The sequence below is a fragment of the Castor canadensis genome, chromosome 9 (genome assembly GCF_047511655.1).
Source record: "Castor canadensis chromosome 9, mCasCan1.hap1v2, whole genome shotgun sequence".
NCBI lineage: Eukaryota > Metazoa > Chordata > Mammalia > Rodentia > Castoridae > Castor > Castor canadensis.
In genome coordinates, this window is record NC_133394.1 from 110,926,464 (window position 1) to 110,950,359 (window position 23,896).

Here is a 23,896-nt window from a genome sequence, read left to right on the forward strand (position 1 = left end):
ACACCTCTTCACCATACTGCTCAACTGTCTTTCCACTAAGGGGAAGCAGAGCCTTACTGTACGTCTTAACACTATCCCTTGGGTTTCATTTTCTTCTCAAAGCCCTATTAAACAATAAAATCTTAAACTAGCACCTTGTTTAGTAAACACTCAGTGTAACTCATCTTCCCTTCAACACATCTTTTCCCAATCATACATCAAATTTACTAATCCCAGGCCTACAACTGAAAAGGGATATGCATGTTGAAGCTAAGGGGACCTGTGGCTGGAAAGTAATTACTAATTAAAGCCTGTGAACTGTCTACAGGTTTCTCCCCCATCTTCACCTCCCAAAAGCAAGCATATCTGAAGGCAGGCATTGGATTACTATCCAGTAAACCCACTGGATTACTATTCCCAATAACAAACACTGCCATGACTTTTCTACTTCTGATGGGTCATCTAGGGAACTAATCTTAGAAATTACAAACATATGAGGTTGATGATGTAGCCCAGTGATAAGAGTTCTTGCCTCACATGTATAACCCCCTGGGTTCCCAGTGCTAGGATCCCCAGCAGTGAAAAACCAAAAAACAATTCCAGACAAATACATTTGATACTTAACACCAGTAACAAAGAGACGTGATGTTTTTCAAAACTTTATTTCAACTATGCTTACAGAAATACACTCATATTGGTTAATAAAATGCAATTTAAGTTTAACTTATCCTACACAATTTGACCAAAAACTTGGTACATGGTTTGCAATTTTTTTAAAAAAATTGCCATCTGGTTTATTTTTTATCTACTACAAATGTATAAAAGATCCTCTGTCAAATGCTGCTAAAGAAGGCAGCATGAAACCTTGAGAAATATACCTTTGGTTTGCCTCAGAATAATAACACGTATTGCACTGTAAAAGTTTATAAAATTGGTGCAACAAAACATTGTTGTAATGTTACAATGCCAGCTTACAAAGTTCAGTAACTAACAGATGTGGAAGGGGGTAGGAGGGAGCCTATATACACAGATGGAACTGTAAAAGCTATCTGATTTAGTTAATATTGCAGGTAGATTGTAAATCTACAAACCAAGATTCAGATAATTTCTTAAATCTGAATTAATACTAACAGCTCACTTCATCTGCTGAGGTGAGCAAGGAAACTACACAATAGCTTTAGGTTTTTCTGATTTATGCAATGAAGAAAATTAAGTTTCTTTCCCAGCTTTTCAGTCCAGAAGTAATAGCATACTACAGGCAAGTGTTCTTTCATTGTCAACGTTCAGTGCGGTGACATGTGATGAGGTCAACTTGGGTTTTATTTTCTATCAGCACACATATGCAAGACAGCCCCCAAAGCTAATGACCAGATGCCTTTACAAGTGACTCTAAAAATATAAAAATGGCCCTTGGAAGACTAGAAGCAAAACATCCAGCCATAGTCATAAAAAGCCTGATCAAACAAAGCAGCCCCTTTATGAATTACACCTCAATTAAAAAACAAAAAAGTAGCCCCAAAATAAGCAGCTCTCCGGGAAAAAAAAAACCAAAAAACATAACTTAAAACATCTTGAAAAACAATGTGAATACAGGTTCAAAAAATAATTAAGAGATCTATTTTACTAAGACTATACCTAGTATTAGGTTTATATATTCTAGCATTCCAAGTTTATCACTAGTTATTATACATCAATTTACAAATAACGTGTTCTTTTGTTTATCAAATGGGAAAATTCTAACTTCAATTCTAGGGGTTTGGGAAGACTAACAAATAAGATTCATGCAAATACATTTTTCAAATGGAGGAACTCCCAACTAGACCAGAAGTTCTGATTACTAATACATTTTTCATTGAAACCATTTTTACTGAGTACAAATACATGGCATTAAGGTTCAGGACCTAATATAGGCCTGACAATCAAGTCCTTTTTTTCTGGAAGAAAGGCCTCAAGTCCCAATTAATTTCCAGTAACAACGTTTTTATAGCTCAACTTAATAATCAATGGGCTTTAACTTCCTTCATATTTTTTTTTTTTTTAGTTTTCTAGTCTTAAGGATTAAAAATTAGTTCAATTCCCCAAAAGGCAATTTTTTCCTTTGCAGTATGAAAGAATCCAAAGACTTCTTCCCCAAACAGTCCCAATCTCTAATTCGTGTTTAACAATGAATCTTTTTCAATATAATATAAAAAGTAACAGTAAAATGTGCTCATGAACATTAAAACTAGTTATTAGAAAGACTTTAACTAGCTTTATAATTTAAATTTTAAAACATAAATATTTGCAGCCTGATCTTCTGCTGACAATGATTGTCTAAGCCTAGAAGTCAACATTTATAAATTCTCAGTCATGCACACAAAACACACTCTATTACCACACACAACTACTCATGTCTTGAGAGAATATCCTGCTCCTTTAAATCTTTGGCCTCCCAGTCAATTCCAAGTTCGAACAACTTTTAACTTAAACTTCACTCTCAGATTTTTCCAAGTTTTCCACCCATACACTAATGCTTGTCCTTAATCTTTCATTTTGTATCATCAAAATCTGAAATCTGCCTCAAAGAGATCACCAGGTAAAAGAAAATAAATAAGCTGGAGATGTGGCTCACGGGTGGAGTGCTTGCCTAGCATGTGCAAGGCCCTGAGTTTGATGCCCAACAGTGGAGAGAAAACTGTACAGGTATGTGTGGTGGTGCATACTTGTAATCCCAGCACTTGGGAGGCTGAAGCAGGAGGATCTCAAGCTCAACACCAGCCTGGTCTACATAGCAAGACCCTGCATCAAACAACCAAAAGGGGGGGGAAGAAAAAAAGAAAAGGAGAAAGGAAATAAATCAAATAAAAAGCTTATTTCAAAGTAGACATAGGAGGTCAGAATTCAAGATCCTAACAGTAAGAAAAATCCTATGTTGGATTCTTTCATACTCTTTAGCAAATGGCCAAAGAACCTACAAGACAGTTTTGGAGTCCATGCCTTTTTTTCATACAAACTGCCCCCATGGGAACACCAGGATAGCTGCAATTCACTTGAGGCCTCAGCTGTAGAAAGACTGTAACAAGGACAGCCAGGACATCCACTAGTTTGTGGAGATCCCTGAAAATGGATGATTTCTAAATCTAGACTGTACTGACCATCTGCCTTTCTCACATACTGACAGGAAGTTGTACTATTTGCCAGAACTCAAGACCACCTCCCAGTCTAGATTTCCCGTATAATAGCTATGGCTTTGGAATTTCACAAGTGATACTCTGTAAAACCTGAAGGAATAATTACTTCACCTACTTCCAGCTTTGCAGTTTGCAAATACCACTTAAGGTTCTTTATTCATTTGAGTAGCATATAGGCACCATCTGTGAGAAAAGCTTTTCCTCAAAGATATGATTCAACACTCTACAATTAAGAAAATAGCTGTACCAGAACAGATCACAAAAGGTGGGATGGGGGAAGTCCTAAATGGTTGAAATTTGTTCAAATATGGAGCCTAGTGGTTTCTTTTTATAATATCAAAATGGAAAACTGTGAAATTACTATATCCATTTAAAATAAATAACTTCTATGAAACACAGATTCTGGCATAGATATAAGATGTGAAAATCAAAATCAATCAGTTGAACCTGCAGTTTCATTTGCTCACAAACTTGCACACACTATTATTCTGCAAAAAAGACAATTGCAGCAAAGAAAAAAGAAAACTGCCCTTTTGCAAACAAGACTAAAAAGCATCCCTCCAAAGAGGCAAAAATAAACATGCATATATAAAGTGTTACTGTTCAACACAAATGCTATTTCTAGAAAAAGACTTAACTGCATAGGTTAAAAATAAACAATGTGCAACATCTTAAGCCATTAAAGCACCCAAAAAAAAAAAAAATCACCAAAATCACTGTTTTTATGACGATTAACATACAAACACAAAATATGGATCAAAATCAGGAAGTATACGGGACTGATACAATGTCCACTGTTGGAAGAATTTTTTTTCATCTCTAAAGAAATCTTAAAGTGCTAACTTTATATAAAGCAGGCAAATCCTTCAAGTAATTTGCTATTAAGCCAATTTTTATAGAGCTAAACAAGGAACTAAAACTAAAGTGAAAAAGAAGACAGAAAGAAAACCTGACCAGTTGTAGTCACACAAAGCAAAAGAATACTATATACCATGCTGGCCTTCTCATGTCAACTGACTGCATATGCTAACAGATTTAGATATCTGCTGGTTTCATTACATTTACTCACCTGGATTTGCTAAAATCAATAGACAGACATAAAGTCCTAAGGAAAACAATGTCACTTAAAAAATCAACATTGGACACTAATTAAAGCAATCTTAAAAGTTTGTCTAATACCATAAATGAATAAAAAATGTAATAGCTCTTACTAAGAACTGCAGCCTTGTCCAAAGTTTAATTACTCCTGCCCTTTAGCTGCTTTTTCCAGAAAGTACACGTTAACCAAATGGCGATTGAGGTGTTTGCTGTAATCTTTTTCCTTTCTAAAAGAACGATCACAAAAGATACAAACAAAATCTCCCTCAGTCACTTTGACTGCCAAGGCTTCCTTTGCATTTTTTGCACTAGTTTCTTGTGGAACTGGCCGAGCTCCATGCAATCCAGAATCATCACTGCCCTCTGACATGTTGTCACTTAGGTCACTTCCATCATGACTGTGGATGCCTTCATCTTCATCAATTTCCTGAGACTCATTTACTGCCACAGTAACAGGAGGTGAAGCCAGAACAGTTTTAGACCCTGCTTCACGTTCGTCTATGGGTGAAGGAAGAAGCAATGGTGAAACTGGTTGTTCCCCTGCTGAGTCTTTACCAGGGACATTCTCTGTTGTGTTCTGCTCAGTGCCCATTTCCATTTCACAAATCATAGCTGGATCAGTCTGATGTTTCTTATCTGAAGTCTCACCCTCTAGCATATTCAAGTTTTGTTCACAGGATGAAACACTGGTAGACTCCTTGGAAGCAGCAAGATCAGCTAGACTCTTATCTGCCTCTTCTCCTCCTCCTCCTTTCTGAAGAAGGGTTTCTTTATTTTCTTCACCTTCAGAGAAGCCTTTTTGGTCTTTTGACTCCTCTTCTCTTAAGTCTTCCTTTGGCAGTGGTGGTGATGTTAAGAGATCCTGGGTGCTTGTACTTTCCTTTAGAAGCTGGCTATCCTTAACGGGCACTAAACCGACTTCAATAAGGACTTGCTCCTGATGTGCTGTTTCACACTGAATGTTGGACTTTCCCTTTTTATTGTCTTTTCGGGGAGATGACCTTTTGGGAACTGGCTCAATGTGAATTTGAAGAGAGGGCTCCATCTGAGCAGACTCCCTCTGAGCAGCCTCCATCTGACTTGATGACACAGGAACAGGCCCCATCTGACCAACCTCCATCTGACTGGACTCCATGGGAGTAGGTCCCATCTGAGCCACCTCCATCTGATCGGGCTCCATGGGAGGAGGCTGCTCTACCTGAGCAGGCCCCTTCTGGACAACCTCCATGTGGGCAGGATCCTTAAGGTCCATTTTAACAGGCCCCAGCTGAGCAGGCTCTGCATGAGGAGCCTCTATCGGAGCAGGCACTTTGGGAACAGTCTCCTGAACTGGCTCCTTCAGGGCAGGCTTGCTGCTTTTTTTACTTGATTTATTTTTCAGAGTTTTCTTCTTTGTGCTATTTTTCGTGCAGGTATTTTGCTTTTTATTTTCCTCCTTATTTTCCTGCATTTTGCTGTCATCCTTTGGCATTTCCTGACTATTTTTGGATTTGCTTTCTACTTTCTTTTTCTTTTTTGTCACAGGTTCCTCCTCATTCACAGGATCATGCAAGGAATGGGCTTCAGCTTCCACCTTCCTTTTGCTTTTCTTGGTTTTACAGAATTTTTCTGAATTATTTCCTGTATGCACATCCATCTCTTTAGTCTCTGTGGCTGCCTTGCGAGTTCTGGTAGTTACTTGGTTCACTGAGACACTGCTACAAGGTTTTTTCTCTCTTGAAACATCTTTTTTCTCCACTTTTACAGACTTCTCATTTTTTTTTCCAGTCACATCCCCCTTTATTTTTGTCTGCTCTGACTCTGATTTTTCATTGTTGATATTGTTATCAGGCAAGTCAGCCTCTCTCTTTTTGGTTTTCTTTAGTTTTACTTTAGACACATCCATTGTTTTGTTAGGGCAAGTAGGATGCTTAGATTTGAAATGATATTGAAGATTACACTTTTTAGAAGCCGCATAGTCACACACAGGGCAATTGAACTGCCGTGGGTTAACATGTAGCTCTACATGCTTTTTGAAGTTGCTTCTATCTGCCGTTTTGTAATCACAGTGAGGGCAGTTAAGAGGTTTAGGCCCATTGTGAACCTGTCTTGCATGGCGGGTTACTTCATGTTGATTAGAGGCCACATAACTGCACTGATCACATTTAAATGGCTTCTCACCTGAAGGTAAACAAGAGGTGTTAGAAGACATAGATTAAGACGTTAAATCCAAGATCAAAATATACTTAAGGAATAGTATAATAAGATAACCACAAACACAATTTATCAGAAAGGCTGTATCATGCATGTTACATTTACCATATTTATTTATATAACTTTTCTATATCACTATCACCTGACATTAACTCTCAAGCCAAGTGAAGGAATAATTCTCTCATCTTCAGAAAGTTCAAGCTACAGCTCTTAAGCACTACTTAAAGAACAGACATAACGACAGAATTATTAGCACAGTCCAGCTGGACACCAGATGTTAATTTTGAGGGGAAGGAAACTCAGAAAAAATAATTTAAAAATTTTTTATGTTCAGATAAAACAAATGTACAATGGCGAAAATATAAAATTCCCATACATTTTTAGGTAAATCTGGAGAAAAATGTTTTTTCACTCTTCCCTACATACAAAAATTTAGAAACTCTAAGAGACAGCAAAAGGAACGAAAGGTTTTTTTCTTGAAATTTAACCCTTTTATCTGTCATGACAAGAAGAGAGTGAAGTTTCAACTCAGCCAACTTTTCCAAAGCCAGAACTGCTGTTTTAAAAGCAAAAATATACCTATGGTAATTATTCAAATAACTGTGCTAATTTCTCACCTTTTCCTGTAAAAATAAGCCAAGAAAACTATGTAAATGAGAAATATAAATAGATATGGTATGTAACATAAACAGTCATAATCAGATACATACAAAACCAGAACCACCCCACCCCCAAATTTAAAAACACAGTAACACATTCTACCTGAATACATACCCATCTAGATCACACTCTAGAAAATATTACCAAATGGTATCCACACCCCACTGGTCCAATGGAATGCATAGTAGAGAAATGGAAATTGACATTTATGAAAATTCATCTCTCAAACATTCTCAAATTCATATCAAAGCAAAATTCAGACATAAAGCAAACCCATGTAGATGTTAAGCTTTACACAATTAGAAAATATGTGGTGATAAAACTCCTAAGTCACAAAAACAAAAACCTATCCAGGTTATATCAGGTTAGATATGCAGCTAACTGGGTCACACTTTTCCATGTTAGAAATAGGATGGCTTCAGCAGGGTTTGATGGAACACACAGGAGGATCACCTAGTTCAAGACCAGCCTCAACAACTTGGCAAGATCCTGTCTCAAAATACAAACTATTAAAACAGGCTGGGGATGTAGTTCAGTAGTAGAGTGCTTGACTAGCATGCATGAGGCCCTTCGTTCAATCCCAAGTACTGCCAAAAAAGAAAGAGGGTGGTTTCTACAACATGCTACATTACTCTGTACTCAACTCTACAGCAACCTCTTCAATAAATGATCTAAATGGAGACAAACATTTCCTTAACATCTATAAACAAAGAATAAAAAAAGACAGGTGGTATAGTAGCTAAAAACTTTTCTGTAGTTAGATGTCTGGAAGATAAAATGTGAATTCTACAATTTGTTTACTGTGAGACCTTGAGGAAGGCACTGGAACCGCTCTACGGCTCAATTTCTTCACCTACAAAATACTCCCAAAGTGTTGTGAGCTATCATTAACCTGAACCATGTACAGTAGTTAACACAGAGCAGAGAACAAGCATTCAAATACATGACCTATAACTGTCACATCTGGAACTGGGACCTCTGAGTATGCGTGAATAAAAAGGAAGACTCAAGGATTTACTCTGCCATTCTCATGTAAACTCTACCTCAGAGCAAACAAATAGCTGGCACGTGGAGTTGATCTCTTTATGAAAATACTTGTGTTAATAAAAGTGTAATTAAGGTCTTGCAGAGTTGCTCAAGCAGTACAGTACCTGCCTAACAAGTGTGAAGCCCTGAGTTCAAACCCCAGTACCACAGCAAAGAATGTGTAATTAAAACATCACCATCTAATTACTTTTGTTCAATGAGGGGATATACATAGCAAGCATTAAACAAGGTAAAAGCCTCTACACCTAAGAAATGGTCAAAGAATTCTTTAAAATCTGATGACATAATTTACTTGAACCACTAAACTTTTGTCCCCCAATTTTTGCTTTGTTGACCTTAACCACTGGTTATGTTTGAATATGTATTTTTCAGAATTTTCTAATTTATTAGTACCTAACAGAATATAAAATGTTGCCCTTCTATCAAGGGCCACCTTCCTTTTCCTAACCAATTAATTATTTACCTATGTTTCTCATTTTTGGGAGGGGGGAGTGGGTGTACAGTACTGAGGTTTGAACTCAGGGCCTCACACCTACAAGTTTTAACAATATTCTAGCTAGAGTGGCTCAAGTGGTAGAGGGCAAACACCAGTTTAAGGAGAAAAAATATATATATTATTTTAGTCTATGGCTGTTATCACCCTGAATGCACTGCAATCTCATCTGATCCCTCAGGGGTTAAGCAGGTTCAGGCTAGGTCAGTACTTGGATGGGAAACCACCTGGAAATACCAGGTACTTACTGTATACTTTAAGACAGGCATGGTGCCCCAATGGCTCACACCTGTAATCCTAGCCAGAGAGATAGGAGGATGAAGGTTGGCAACCAGCCTGGGCAAATACCCATCACAAAAAAGGGCTGGTGGAGTGACTGAAGGTGTAGGCCCTGAGTTCAACCCCAGTACTGTCAAAAGAAAAAAAACAAGGGGGGGTGGGGGGAGGCAGAAAAAAAGCTAAATGACACTATGAGAAAAAAAGTACATGTATCCTAAAGGGGCAAAAATGGCCTGATTTTTCCAATACCTACAATTTATACAACAAAGGATAATTCTGAGGACTAAAATGAGTTAACCTATGTAAGGCTTTATGGCTTAGGAAATTCAGAACAAACCAGAGTACATTAACAAGGTAAGTATTTAGCATGTCAAGAAAGACTATCAGTCTAGCACCAGCAGTGCACACTATTATCCCAAGCTACACAGGAAACTGACATTGGAAGGATCAAAGTTCCAGGCCCACCTGGGGGGGAAATGTGAGACTTTTTCCCCACCTCAAAGGGGAAAAAAAGCTGTTGTCTTTTTATCCCAGCCACAGGAGGAAGCTTAAACTACAAAAATCCAGCCGAGCACAGTGGCACACACCTACCTACTTGGGAGGCTGAAGTTGGGAGGATCACAGTTCGAGGCCACCCCAGGCATACAACGAGGCATATCGTTCACTAGACCCCATCTCCAAAATAACCAAAGCAAAATGAACTGGCAGTATGGCTCAAGCGGCAGAGCACCTGCTTTGCCAAGCACAAAGGCCTGAATTCAAACCCTAGTCTCACCAAAACATGAAACAAAAAAAAAAAGATCCATGGCAACCTGTCCAAAAAGCAAGACCCTATATCCAAAATAACCAGAGCAAAAGGTGGAAACATGGCTCAATCAGTGAGTGCCTGCCTTGCAAGAGCAAAGCCTTAATTTCAATGGCCAGTAATTATTATTGTAAAAAAGGTGCTAAAGGTATAGCTCAGGAGTAGTGCAAAGGCTAAATACTGCCAACACAAATGCACAGTAAAAATACTATGGTATACCTTCACAGTCACTCAAATCAGAATCTACAATATAATTAAGTCTTACCGTTTGTTATTAACTTATGAAGCAACGTGCAACAGAAATATAACGTAAATCAGTTATATAATTTTAAATTTCCAAGTAGTCACATTATAAAGATTAAAAAAAACAGTATATCTAACTGTATTGCTTAGTACATTGGGATTAAGCCTAACTCAATGTATCCAGTAATTTCAACATATAGTTGAGGTACTAGGGGAGGGCTGAAACAGGGTTTCACTATGTAGGCCAGGTGGGCCTGAAACTCTTATTTCTCCTGCCACAGGCTCCTTTAGGATTACAAGCATGCACCACCACACCCAGCCTGAGTCACTTTTTTTTTTTTTTTTTTTAGTACTGGGGTTTGAACTCTACCACTTGAGTCACTCCACCAACCTGCTCTGGTTATTTTGGAGGGGGTCTCTTGAACTGTATTTGCTCTAGCTGACCTTGAACTGTGATCCTCCCGATCACAGCAGAGTAGCTAGGATTACAAACCTCAGTGAGCTACCAGTGCCCAGTTTTAGTCACTATTTTTTTTAATTAATTAATTTTTTTTATTCGCATGTGCATACAATGTTTGGGTCATTTCTCCCCCCTCCCCCCCTCCCCCGCCCCCTCCCTCTACCCCCCACCCCCTCGCTATCCAACAGAAACTATTTTTCCTTTATCTCTAATTTTGTTGAAGAGAGAGTATAAGCAATAATAGGAAGGACCAAGGGTTTTTGCTAGTTGAGATAAGAATAGCTATACAGGGAGTTGACTCACACTGATTTCCTATTTTGCATTCTTTTCTTCATACTGTTTGAAATCCAGCATGCATTTATTAAGTCTCAATTCAAATGAGCCATACTTCACAAGCTCAATAACCTGTGTGGCTAGTGACTACTAAACTGTACTGCACAGATCTAAGATATTTATTAACTTAATTAAGAGAGGTGGGTCCACACAGACTTTCTCAAGTTGGTCAGTTTGAGGCCAAGTGCTGGCAAATAGTTCACAAGACCCCATTTAAAAATTAATCAGAGCAAGCCAGTTTTTTTGGGAGGCTGAGATCAGAGGATCGTGGTTCAAGACCAGTCGAGGCAAATAATTCTTAAGACCACCCACTTCTAAAATAACCAGAGCAAAATGGAGTGGAAGTGTGGCTCAAGCAGTAGAGTAGGCTCAAAGCCAAGTTTAAACCCCAGTCCCACCAAAAATTTTTAAAAACTACTCAGGAAGTATAGATAGGGATCCAGATTTGACCCCAACCCAGACAAAAAGTATGCAAGACTCCCATCTCAACCAATGAAAAGCTAAGCATGGTGGTATGCACCTGTCATTCCAGCTTCCACAAGAAGCATAAAAAAGAATGCAGTCCAGTCTGACCCAGGTATAAAACGAGACCCTATCTCAAAAATAACCAAAGGAGCCGGGTGCCAGTGGCTCATGCCTGTAATCCTAGCTACAGAGGAGGCAGAGATCAGGAGGATCTTGGTTCAAAATCAGTCCCAGCAAGTAAGTTTGAGAGACCCCCATCTCAAAAATACCACACAAAAAGGGCTGATAGAGTGGCTCAAAGTGTAGGCCCTGAGTTCAAGTCCTGGTACCGCAAAAAAAAACAAAAAAAAAGGAGAAAAGAAAATAAAGAATGCAGAAATGGCAGACAGCATGCCTCAAGTGGTAGTAGAGTGTCCCTGACTAGCAAGCATAAGGCCTTGAGTTCAAGTTCCAGTATGACAAAATTAATTAAAGTAAGATAAAATATTAAATAAATAAGTAAAAACCAGAGCTGGGGGGCATGGCTGAAGTAACAGAGCACCTGCCTAGCAAGCTCAAGGCCCTGAGTCCAAATTCGTACCCTCCTCAAAAAAAAAAAAAAAAAAAAAAAAAAAACCCCAAACCAAAGGGTGGGGGAGATGACTCAAGTGGAAGGGTAATCTGCCTAGAATGTACAAGGCCCACAGTTCAACCACAGCACCACAACAATAATCAAATCTGGAAGGAGAGTATTCTGATCAGAAAATGGCAGTTTACCAAGGGTCAAAGCCAAAATCAAAGAATTACCTATTCAGGGGAGGTATTTTCTTTGAGGGTGTGGGCCAGGGAACATGAAACAGGGTCTTGCTATATTGGTTCAGGCTGACCTGGAACTCACTATATAGCCTCAAATGCTCAACCCTCTGGCCTCAGTCTCCTAAGTGCTAGGATTATAGTCATGTGCCTCAATGACCAATGACAACTCCCACTGAAATATGTCCACATTAGCTGGGGCATGGCTCAAATGGTAGAGTGCTTGCCTAATAAGCACAAGACTCTTGAGTTCAAACCCCAGTACCACCAAAATAAATTAAGTCCCACATTAATGAATACTGATTTTTCACTACAACTTCTAAATTACATTGAAAATAACCCATAAACAAATGACTCCTAAGTTCTTAGGCTGGGGATGAAGTTCCAGGGTAGAACATGTGCTAGGATGTACAAAACCATGACAATCCCCAGCAACTCCCAAGAAAAATTTATAATAGTTTACAATAAAAAGAGAATAAACAAAAATTAACTTTCCCACCCAAAAGGGGGAAAAAAGGACATAAAACAAAAACTAAAAGTTCCCATTTTTTACCAACCTGAGTGAGTACGCATATGTCTAGTTAGATGAGTTTTCTGAGAACTTGAGTATGGACAAAGTTCACATTTATATGGGCGTTCTCCTGCAAAAATAATGAAAAATGTTTAAAGATAACAAAATACCAAATACAAATCTCACTAACAATATAACAACACTCAGTACTAAGCACTTTTTAAACACCGCCCCTCCATTCCTGGCAGAATCAATCGCTCAATCTATCATATAGTTGAAATGTAAATAATTAGTCAGGTGTGGTATACTGCTGTAATCCAGGCAGGAGGCTCAAGTTCAAAAGCAGCCTGGACCACACAATGAGACCCTGTCTCAAAAAGAAAAATAGATAATTTATTTCAAATTTCATATAACTACATGATTTCAACCCTGCTGACAAAAATTATCACTGACTTTCTGAATTCTCACAGCCCTTTTAATTTTCAGTGAGATTACATGTTATGACTTAAGAACTGAGATGCTATCATCATAAAGTATCCAGGTTTGTTTGGTTTTTTTCCCTTGAGATCCTCCCATCTCTTAAAGGAAAAAAAGGAGATTTTCCTGACTCAGCCTCCAGAACATGTGCCAAACAACCTGGTGTCCTGGAGCTATTTTTATTTAATCAGAATTATCCCATTTAAAAAAACCTTAACCAGGTCCTGGTGGCTCACACCTATAATCCTAGCTACACGGAGGCAGAAATCTAGAGGATCAAGGTTCAAAGCAAGCCCAGGCATAGTTCAGAAGACACTATCTTGAAAATACCCAACACAAAAAAGGGCTAGGAGTGGCTCAAGTGGTAAAGCACCTGCCAGGCAATTGTAAGGTCCTCAGCACCGAAAACCAAACAATCTTGGTATCATTCTCATTCTCTAAAAGATAACCAGCTTTAACTCTATTGAAAGTGTACTATCACCAGGTGCCAGTGGTGCATGCCTGTAATCTTAGCTACTCAGGAGGCAGAGATGAGGATCCTGGTTCAAAGCCAGCCTGGGCAAATAGGTCTCTAGGCCCCATCTTGAAAATATGTAACACAGAAAGAGCTGATAGTGTGGCTCCAGGTATACGCCCTGAGTTCAAGCCCCAGGACCAAAAAAAAGAAGAAAGTATACTATCACTTCCAGCAGACCCCCCCCACACACACACAAAATTAACTTGGCTAGAGATTTACCTTATTGGCAGAGCATATAATGACCACTTGTGAGACCCTAAATTCAATTCCCAGCACCAAAAAGAAAAAAATTAATGATGCTATTGTTTGGATAATTTTTTATAACCTTTTAAATACTAATGGTGAACTTGTGAATACAGCTCAGGGAAAGAAGATCCTGCCTCGAATGCATGAGGCCTTAAGTTCAATTTGTAGCAGAGGGAAATAATTAATGGTAAATTTATTTGAAGTTGTTGGCTTAAAGCAACACTTGAATGAGGGATGTTGTTGCTTTAAGCTAAAAATTCACATGATAGATAGAACACTTACTGAACAGGCCATCAGTATTAAATTATAAAGCCATACGGACTGAAAGCAATTTACAAGTTTAGAGGTAAGAGATTCAGTGCTGAAAGAATTTAACACTCAGGAACCATGGCAAAGACCTGTTAATCCTAGCACTGCTGAGAGGGTGGAGCAGAAAGATGATAAGTTCGAGGCCAGGCTGGGTGGGCTACATTGAGACCCTGTCTCAAAGGCAATCTGTTTATATATTCTTTTTGGATATGGGCTGACAATCACAAAACAGATTTTTAAAAACTAGACGATTATTTTCATCTATTCTTGTGCCACAAAATAATTACAACCTTGGTTGAAAGTCCAGGTTCCCCTTCTATAAAAATAAGTTACCTTGATTTCCTATTGTTGTTGACAACTTAAATACGTTAATACATGCACAGCACTGAACACTGCCTGACACACAGTAAGGTACGTAATATCACCTACTGAGGTTGGTTGGGGCATACCCAGAGCTAGCATGAGTTTGATCCCCCGTGGGAGGTAGTATTACCCATGCTCTAATGTAATGCAACAAGATGTCATAAAAAAAAGAAAAGAAAAGAAAGAGGTACTGAACATGATTCAAGTGGTAGAGTGCTTGCCTAGCAAGCACAAAGCCCAAGTTCTAAGAAATAAATAAAATCAGGAAAACAGTCAAAAATAAAAAGAATGGTAGCCAGGCCCCAGTGACTCACACCTGTAATTCTGGTTATTGGGGAGACACAGAACAGAAGGAACCCAGTTCAAAGCCAGTAAAGTAGCTCAAGATCCTATTTCAAAAATACCCCAACAAAAAAAAGGGCTGGTGGCCTGGTTTATGTAGCTGAACACCTGCCTAGCAATTATGAGGCCCTGAGTTCAAACCCCAGTACCACCAAAAAAAAACAATAGTGATGAGCCGGAAGTGTGCTCCTCAGTAACCAAATCCCTATAATTAGTGGATGCCCTACCTCTTAACACAGAAGAAATTGAATGAAAAACATGTTAACAGCACGCACGCATGCGTATACACACACACACACACACACACACACAAACAAACAAACAAACAAACAAACGGGGCTGGTGGAGTGGCTCAAGTAGTACAGTGCCTGCCTAGATAGTGTGAGGCCCTTGACCTGCAAGAAAAAGACAACAGTTAACAATATCGGTGAGGTTTAGAATGTACAGAAATCAGAGACCTCATACACTGCTGGGTGGGATTATAAAATGTCCCGGTTCATTTGTGAAACAATTTGGCAATTCCCAAAAAAACTAATCAATATAAACAAAATTATTATATAGTCCCACACTTCCACTAGTGGGTATAACCCAAGAAAAGAATGTATGTACACATGAAGCCTACACATCAATGCTCACAGCAGCATTATTCATAGCAGCCAATAGGAGAAACAACCCAAACGTTCATCAACTGATGAATAGATAAACAACATGCTATGTTCCCATACAGAAGATTATTTAGTAATAAAAAGAAGCCAGGGGATAGGGATGGAGCTCAGTGGTAGACCACGTGCTTAGAATCTGCAAAGTCCTGTGTTGGGTCCTTAGCACACACACAAAAAAAGTATTGTGCATATGACAATATAGGTAAACCTTGAAAACATTAGCCTAATTGGAAGCAGGCACTCTCCATACATATGAAAAATCCCATAGGCCAACCCACTGTATGGCATGTACTTCAATAAAGATGTAATAAGTAAGGCACCAGTGGCTCTTGTTTGTAATCCTAGGTACTCAACGGGCAGAAATCACAAGGATCATGGTTCAAAGCCAGCCCCAAGCAAATAGTTCGAGATACCCTATCTTGAAAATACCCAATAAAAAAAGGGCTGGCAGAGTGCAAGTGGTAAGGAGCCTACCTAGCAAGCATTGGGGCCCTGAGTTCAAGTCTCAGTACTGAACAACAACAAAAAAAAAGTAATGGAAGAAAATGTAAATAACTTTACAGATTAACATGAAGGATTAAGGATAATTTACTTTGAAATTCCCCCTTGGTGAGAGTTAATTGTGGGCTGGAGGAAGGCCCAAGCAATACAGCACCTGCCTAGCAAGCTCGAGGCCCTGAGTTCAAACCTTAGTACCACTCAAAAAGAGAGCAATGATTTTTCAATCAAATGTACAACAAAAGGTTATCTTTTTAAATATAATTTAACTGGGCACCGGTGGCTCACGCCTGTAATCCTAGCTACTGGGGAGACGGATCAGGAGGATCCTGGTTCAACACCAGCCAGGACAAAAAGTTCTTGAGAACCCCCAGCTTCAAAATAACCAGAGCAAAGTGGACTAGGAGTGGCTCAAGTGGTAGAGCGCATACTTTGCAAGTGCAAAGTGTTCAGTTACCCCAGTCCCACCAAAAAAAAAAAAAAAGAGTATTACGTATCATGGAACAGAAAGAAGTTCAGAATTAATTTAATACATATTAACCCTGATTTACAGGTTTGATCTTTGATTTCCATGTGAAACAATACCACAGGAAAGGGACAGTATCTTGTCTGAAATGCTAAGCTGCAGGGAGTACTCAATAATACCAACAGTGAAACTTTCCCTGTTCTCTCCATTTTCCTTACAACTCTGCTAAAAACACTCTTAAATCAAAAGTTAATTTATTGTTTAAGCCATATTAGGTTTGGAGGAAAACTGTTCTGCTGTTGTCAGATTTAGTAATCAAACTCTCAGTGGTAGTGTGCCTGCTTAGCATGCACAAGGCCCTGGGTTCAATCTCCAACACCACAGAAAAAAATAAAGACACTAATGTGCTAATAATAGTCTAAATGTTGAGTAATCATTTGTCAGTTATTACCTAAATGCCCTGTATTTTTTTTTTCCTCAGTACTGGGGCTTGAACTCAGGGCCTACACCTTGAGCCACTGTGCCAGTCCTTTTCTATGTTGCATGTTTTCAAGATAGGGTTTCCTGAAGTATTTGCCCAGGCTGGCTTTGAACAACGATCCCCCTGACCTCTGACTCCTGAGTAGCTAGGATTACAAGTGTGAGCCACAGGTGCCCAGCTCTTTTCTTTTTTTGAGACAGGATCTCACTATGTTATGTTGCCTAGGTTGGTCTGGAATTCCTAGCCTCAAGTGATCCTCCTTGCCTCAGCCTCCTGAGTGCAAGCCACTATGTTCAGCTCAACCAATTTAAAATAGGCCCAGAAGTTCTGAACACTTGCTAGGCAGGTGCTCTAAGGCTTATGTCACACCACCACCACCCCAACCCTTTTCTTGTTTCATTTTTCAGGCAGGGGCTCCTGTTTTGGCCAGTGCCTGTCTCAGACCCCAACCTCTTACCCGTTGGCCTCTCTAGGTAGCTTAGACCAGGCAGATGTCACCTGGCTACACCAGACTTACTGGCTGAACTTTTTTTTTTTTGAGGGAGGGGAGGAGGGGGGTTCCATACTAGCTTTTTGCCAGAGCTGACCTCCAACTGTGAACCTTTCGCCTCCTGAGTAGCTGAGATTACAGGTATGAGTCTCCACACCTGGCAATTTTTTGTATTTTAAAAAAAGTTTCAAAACTTTTTTCTTCTTTTTGTGCTAGGGGTGGAACGCAGAGCTTCAGGCTCTACTGCTGTGCCACACCCCCTGCCCCTCAGTTCTTGGTAGAGTTGTGCTTGTGGACTACAAAGACCCTCTTAACCTGCATGCTTTGGAACATGCTGAACTTGTTTTTTTTTTTAGTATGAAAAATAATTCTATTTTCCACATGTGTTTGCTTTCTTAGGAATATGGTTTCAATTGGTGATAATTCCATCCATCTTTTAAAAGCTGACTTCTGATATTTGTATGTTTTGGGGGCAAAAACAAGTTCTATTCAGAGGCTCAATGTCACAAGTCAAATATTTTGAAGTTTGATGTTTTGTTAAATAGAACTATGCCAAGTTAATCATTGTGTTTTCCTTTTTGTCTAAGCTCTCAATGCCTTTAGGAAACTATAGTGCATCTTGGCTGTTCACTGTCATATAAATGCGTCCAGAAACTTAAAAAGCAGTGGATTTAAGGATAATGGTGTATTGTAAGTTGTTAGATGTATACTTCAGGAAGAACCCTGATAAGATTTCTCCTGGTTATTCCTCCAAGTAATTCTCAGTGCCCTGCATCTGTTACTATTGTACTTCACCTTTCAACCATATAGATTTGTACCCCAATGAAGAAAATGAGCACAAAGAGGTCCAAAGTCACAAAGATGGCAAATAACAGAACCTGGATTTAAATCCTGATCTCTTTTTCAAGCCCTATTTAACTAAATCCAATTAGCAATCAGAGGTGAGAGCTGAATGTATGAACTAAAAAGCTTCTCTTACCTGTATGTGTTCGAACATGTTGGACATAATTGTTTTTTCTGTCAGAAAAATAGTTGCATTTCCCACATGTGTACACTTTCCTTGGAAAATGGTTTCTCAAGTGTTTCCTCCAGTGGTACTCGCTTACTGTTGTGTAAGTGCAAATGATGCACTTGTAGACTCGCTCATTATCTCCAGCTCTGGTGTGGTGTTTCAGGTGTGCAGTGTAGTGATCGTATCGATTGGTATTATAGCCACAGCGGTCGCAACGAATGGGACCCTTTGAGAAATCTCCCTCTTCTGCGGTGGAAGAGCCAGATTCCCTAGCTTTAGCTTGCTTCTCTGCACTTTCTTCCACAAAAAACTTCTTGGCACTGTGAACTCTAATGTGATGCACAAACTGTTCTTCAGATTCTGCTTCATACTGACATGGCTTACAGCGAAAGGGTTTGGTCTTCAAAGTCTTGCATTTGTCCTCTGCTCCAGGTGCTTCAGGAGGAAGATCTTTATTTGCACTGTAAATCTCTGGGGCAGCTGATGCCTCAAATACAGGCTGTTGTGGTTCTACAACACCAAGTTCCAAACTTCTCATTTCCATGTTGTCCAGACCATTAGGTTCTCCTTTTATTTCAGGAGATTCCTCAAGTCCTTCCCCGTCGCTATCTGAAAAGTTGTTATCCCCAACAGGCATCAATTCAGCCATCTGTCTTTCCTCTCCAACCAGGTAATCACAGCAGTTGCCATTTACTTCCCCAGTTAAGGCCACATTTGCTAACATGATAAGCTGAGGTGCAGCCAGTTCAGCTTTGGAGAGGTCGTGCAAGTCATACATGTCATTAGGCAAGGCCATGCCCATATTGCCACCGCTGGTGAACAGACCTCCTCCTCCAGAAGACTGCCCCATCACCTGGGTGGCCATAACTGTATTCTGAATAAAGGGGGGGAAAAAAGAGCACCATTTAAACAGAGCTCTCACTATGGCAAAACCAAAGCATCACTCCAATTCTTCATGACCTACAATTACTTTCCAGTATAGACTTAAAACTCAATGAGGTTCATTAACTAGTAACAACAAACTTTTATTTTTTCCAGGGTATGGCAGGGTGGCATAGGCCTCTAATCCCAGCACAATAGAGGCTGAGCCAGGAACATGGAGATCTAGGCCAGCCTGGGCTACATAGCAGTATCATGTCTCCAAAGCAACCAAAACCAAAAAAGGAACTAGAAATAATTTTCTTGTTAATTCTCAGGTTCTCTTTACTACCGTCACACACCAAAAACAAAAACAACCTCTACTCCTAGAAAAAACTATCAATTATTTGATGCAACTCATTCGTCAACTGGGTCTACCTAAGTCATGGAAGTGTCTCAAGCACTTTTCAGGTGCAAAAAATGGTAACCTTCATTTTTACATTAACTAAAAATATTTTTAATAGCCAATACTCGAGTAAACTGTTGTCACTCCTCCCCTTTCACTCATTTCAACGGTCTGAGTGAGAAAGCCAAGACATCCATGAGCATTCTTAGCCTAATGAGCACACCAAGCAAGTAGTAATTGATCAATGTAGTTGAATTTCTTGAGAACACAACTAACTCCAAAATAATAAACAATTGTAAAAAGTACCACCTCAGCCTGCTAACTCTTTTCATGACTCCTCAAATTTAAAAGGCAAAAAATATATACGAGACCCTTTTTCCTATGAAAACACAAGTTTGGTCTATTCCAAATGTCAGGAAGGAGAGTAAAGAATTTTTTTCAAAAAAAAAAAATAGTAATAATCATCGCACAAGTCAACACGACAACCAGCAACTTTCGTGCCTTGTGCCTGTCTTGACCTACTTGGCTAGTGGAAGCCATTACAAGATCATCCACTTGAAAACAAGCTGGGTTTCTAAATGGTCTTCACCAAGTTACTTTCCAGTCTAAAAAGTGCTACTCTTCAACTCAATTTCCTCTTGCAAATTAGAAAAGACAAACTTTGGGACAAGTATTAAAAAAATTAAAACCGAAAATACAAAAAGCAATTCGCCTCATCCAAGCACATAAACATGCACCAACAAAAGTTGGAATCAAATGCCATCACAGCAAACAGAGCGAACTCTTATCCCCTGGCTTCAGAGCCCAGGGATCCGGCAGTTCACCCCAACATCGACTTTTCTAGCGTCCCCAACCACCCTGACCACCACGGTAGAGGAGCTTTAACGTTTTCCGGAAGGCCGTCCGGGCCAAGCCCGAGAACACAACGTGTTGCTCGGAATTCCTCCGTGCTGCTGCCACCAGCGCCGGCCTCGGCGGCGGCATTCCTAGCTGAAATAGGCATTCGGCCATTTTCTCAAAATACCAAACACAAAGCGGCTCCTTGCAAACTCGGGCGCTCTCGCTTCCTCTCGGCGCGGCCCGCGCCCTGCACACGGTCTCCCACCAACTCGCCGAAGCCGCCCCACCACCCCTCCCGGGCTCCCCAACGCTCCCCAAACGGAGGCGGCAAACGGGGCGCCGCGATCCGGCCGAGACTTCCTGAACCAACAGTCCCCTTTCCACTCGCGGGCCCGAGTCCGGGAAGAGGCGGAAAGTTACCGAATACCGGCGTCCGGGATCTGCCGACCCGCCCGGGCCGGCTCGTCCTCGGCGGAGGCTCCGCGGCGCCCTCCGGAGGCGTCGGGCCCTGCGAGCCCCAGGGGCCCCCACGCGGGCCGCCCCCGCACCCCGGAAGTTTGCGAACTTCACTCCCCCACGGCGCCCGGCGGGACGCGCGCCCCGGCCCTGCCCGCGCGGGCGGCCGCGGCGCAGAAATCGCTGTCCAGCCCGCCGGCGGCTCCGCCTGCGCCCCGGGGCTGACTCAACGCGCCCGGCCGCGCTCAACGGCGCCTTCCGGCGAGGGGAGCGGCTGGGGGAGGGGGCGCGGGGCCCGCGGGGCTGCGGCGGGACCCGGGGGCAGGAGGACAAGAAGGAAGTTTCAGAACTGGGGCCCCGAGCAGCTCCGCTCCTGGCCTCCGGAGAAGGACCGGCCTCGAAGGAGCGTGCGGGCTCGCGCCAAGGCGGCGGCCCGGCCTCATCTGGGGGGGGGGGTCCCCGCCGCGCGCCGTTCCCCACCAACGCCCCCGGCCCAGCCCCTGGGCCGCGGCATTGTAACCCGATGCCGCTCGACCGCCCGCCCCCGCCCGGCGCCACCGCCGCCGGAGCCACAGTATCTGCAAATCAGCCCTGGACAGCGCCTCGCTCCGCGTCCTTCCGCGCCCTCCCCCTCCCGCCGCCGCCGCCCGGCCCTCCCCCACCCCGGCGACCCTCCGGACCCGCGCCGCGCCTACCGACCTTCCTCGGCGTGGAGGGGCGGCGAACCGGCCCCGCCGCTCCTTCTCCGACTACTTTTCTTTGTTGCCGGAGTTTCGGGAGAGGGGAGGGAGAGGGTGGAAAAGTTAGGCGCCCGGGCCGTCGAGGCCCGCCAAGGCCCAGGACAGGGGCTGCAGAGCGTGCTCAAGCCGCCGGCCCTCGACCTGCCGTCTTCCCGGCCGCCGCAGCCGCTGGGGTCTGGGGCCCCGGGCCTCGGCGGCGCTTGGTCTGCTGCTGCGCGGCGAGCTCGCCGGAGCCGCACATTCCAGCACAGGACGCTGCGCCGCGCACCCGGCCCGCGCCACCGCCACCGCCGCCGCCGCCGCCGCCGCCACCGCCGCCCGCCCGCGGGACACGCCCCCTCGCGCCCGCGCGCGCCCGCGGACACGCCCCCTCCGTCGCCCGCGCGCGTGGCCGCTAGGCGCGCCCCGCCCCTCGGAGTTTCGGACTTGGGCCTGGCTGGGGGCGCGCCCGAGGGGTGGCGGGGAGGGGGTGAGCCTCCCCTAATCCGCGGGTCCCTCACTCCTGCCCCGAGGTCATTAAAGGGGCGGGGCCCGCTCCCTTTCTCAATTTCTTCTATAAACAAACAACAAAAGTTACCCCCAGCCCTAGCGAGCGTGCATGAGAATGGAGCTGTTCAAAGAAAAATGTGCAGGCATTGACCGTCCTCTTTAGAACTATTGTTCCTGGCCTCTCAAGTCTAAAGCGCTCGAAAATACCCTTCAGGATCTTTTCAAAGCTCCACCCATCGTTAGCCTTCACTCTTCCTTTGAAGAGATGAAGATGAGATGCTTTCCAAGTTTCAAACTATAATTGGGGAAATGAAATCATTTTGTGAGTTGTAAGAAGAAAATATTTCAGGAAGTAGGTTATGGATAAAGACTGAGAAGAGCCAGCATGGTGGTAGAGACGGCTGTAATCCACGCACTCGGGAGGTCGAGGCAGAAGGATCAGAGTTCAGGTTCTAGTCCAGCCTGGGCTACAGGAGGGAGGGGGGGAAAGTTAGGCCTCCCGGGGCCCAGCTTTAACTAAAATCTGCTTTGCTTTTACATGATTTTTTTAGACACTATAGCCTCGGGTATAATTGTGACCCCTACCAAGACTGCCGGAAAGCATCCACTGTTTTCTTTTATGTACAAAAAGCCAGAAATGAAATATTTCTTTTTAAACTTACTAGGTAAATGTCCTCATGTCCTCAATCTGGCTGTTTACTGGAAATGTTTTATTAATTATGAATTTATTCCCACATATTGTGATGCAAATAAAAGAATGGCGAATGGACAGCTGCATTCATTTAAAATTAGCAGAGGCCCGTTGTTCAAGGGATGGCATATTCAGAGTAATCCAAATTATCATGACATGAGCCAAGGTCAAATTCAAGGCCAAATTACAAATCAATAGATTTCCCTGGAGGAAGCTGGTGCTATGAACTTGAATTCCTAATTGTTTTTCAAGAGGCTATACTCTATTTTGCTGCATTCACAATTGAAGATCTGCAAGACTTTGAAATGTGAATGAGTTCTTAGATGAATTCTAGTCTACATATTTAATTCATTGTTTTTTTTAAGTTTCAATTAGCATATGCTCTTCATCATATTTTTCTCTAGAGATTTATTTCAGAAGTTTGGTAAAACACTTTCTGAGCATCCATGTTTATGCTTTAGCTCAATAATATGCTTTAAATGTACGGCTGACTCAAGGTTTGCGTTGATTAAAGACTGGGGTACAACCTGATGTTAGAAGATTTCTGTCTGCCCTCTGCTGTCACGAACCAAAGGGAAGACATTAGGCTGTGAAGGCCTAAAGATAGGGGCCTTTTTCCTTTTCACTGTTTTGTAGCAAGTAGTGCCTGTCACCACTCTACTGCCACAGGACACTGCTCCCCCCAAGCCGAAAAAGACCTCAGTCTGAAATTTTAGCTCTCCACAACAATTTCTACTTCTTTAAAGTTTAGAGTTAACTTAAAACACAATTTAAAACATTGTTTGCCATGGTGGCACACTCCTGCAATCACAGTTCTCAAGAGTCCAAGGCAGCCGGAGGCCTAGCTACTCAGGAGGCAGAGATCAGGAGGATTGCGGTTCGAAGCCAGCCCAGGCAAATAGTTATGTGAGACCCTATCATGAAAAACCCTTCACAAAAATAGGGCTGGTGGAGTGGCTAAGGTGAAGGCCCCTGAGTTCAAGCCCCAATACTGCCAAAAAAAAAAAAAAAAAAAAAAAAGTGCA

General features: G+C 42.0%; 1 protein-coding gene across 2 annotated transcripts; it reads right to left on the reverse strand.

Moving 5' to 3' along the window:
- Positions 1 to 625: 625 nt before the first annotated feature.
- On the reverse strand, positions 626 to 21,964 carry Rest (RE1 silencing transcription factor). 2 transcript variants are annotated; one of them, XM_020171814.2, is made up of 4 exons: positions 21,651 to 21,964; positions 18,359 to 19,265; positions 12,575 to 12,658; positions 626 to 6,407 (listed from the first exon to the last, which is right to left on the reverse strand). In XM_020171814.2, the coding sequence occupies exons 2-4, from the start codon at positions 19,254 to 19,256 to the stop codon at positions 4,390 to 4,392; spliced, it is 3,000 nt and encodes a 999-aa protein (XP_020027403.2). In that variant the 5' UTR covers positions 19,257 to 19,265; positions 21,651 to 21,964; the 3' UTR covers positions 626 to 4,389. The 2 variants fall into 2 exon arrangements, with proteins under 2 accessions (XP_020027403.2, XP_020027404.2); XM_020171815.2 differs by lacking the exon at positions 21,651 to 21,964 and adding an exon at positions 20,916 to 21,070.
- Between the last annotated feature and the right edge of the window lie 1,932 nt (positions 21,965 to 23,896).

Bases quoted from the DNA above. Each gene is read 5' to 3' on its own strand.
- Rest (XM_020171814.2), bottom strand. From the start codon at position 19,256: ATGGCCACCCAGGTGATGGGGCAGTCTTCTGGAGGAGGAGGTCTGTTC. The intron at 12,659-18,358 runs GTAAGAGAAGCT...TTATTTTTGCAG, and splicing joins ACATGTTCGAACACATACAG to GAGAACGCCCATATAAATGT. The intron at 6,408-12,574 runs GTTGGTAAAAAA...GTTTACCTTCAG, and splicing joins ACATATGCGTACTCACTCAG to GTGAGAAGCCATTTAAATGT.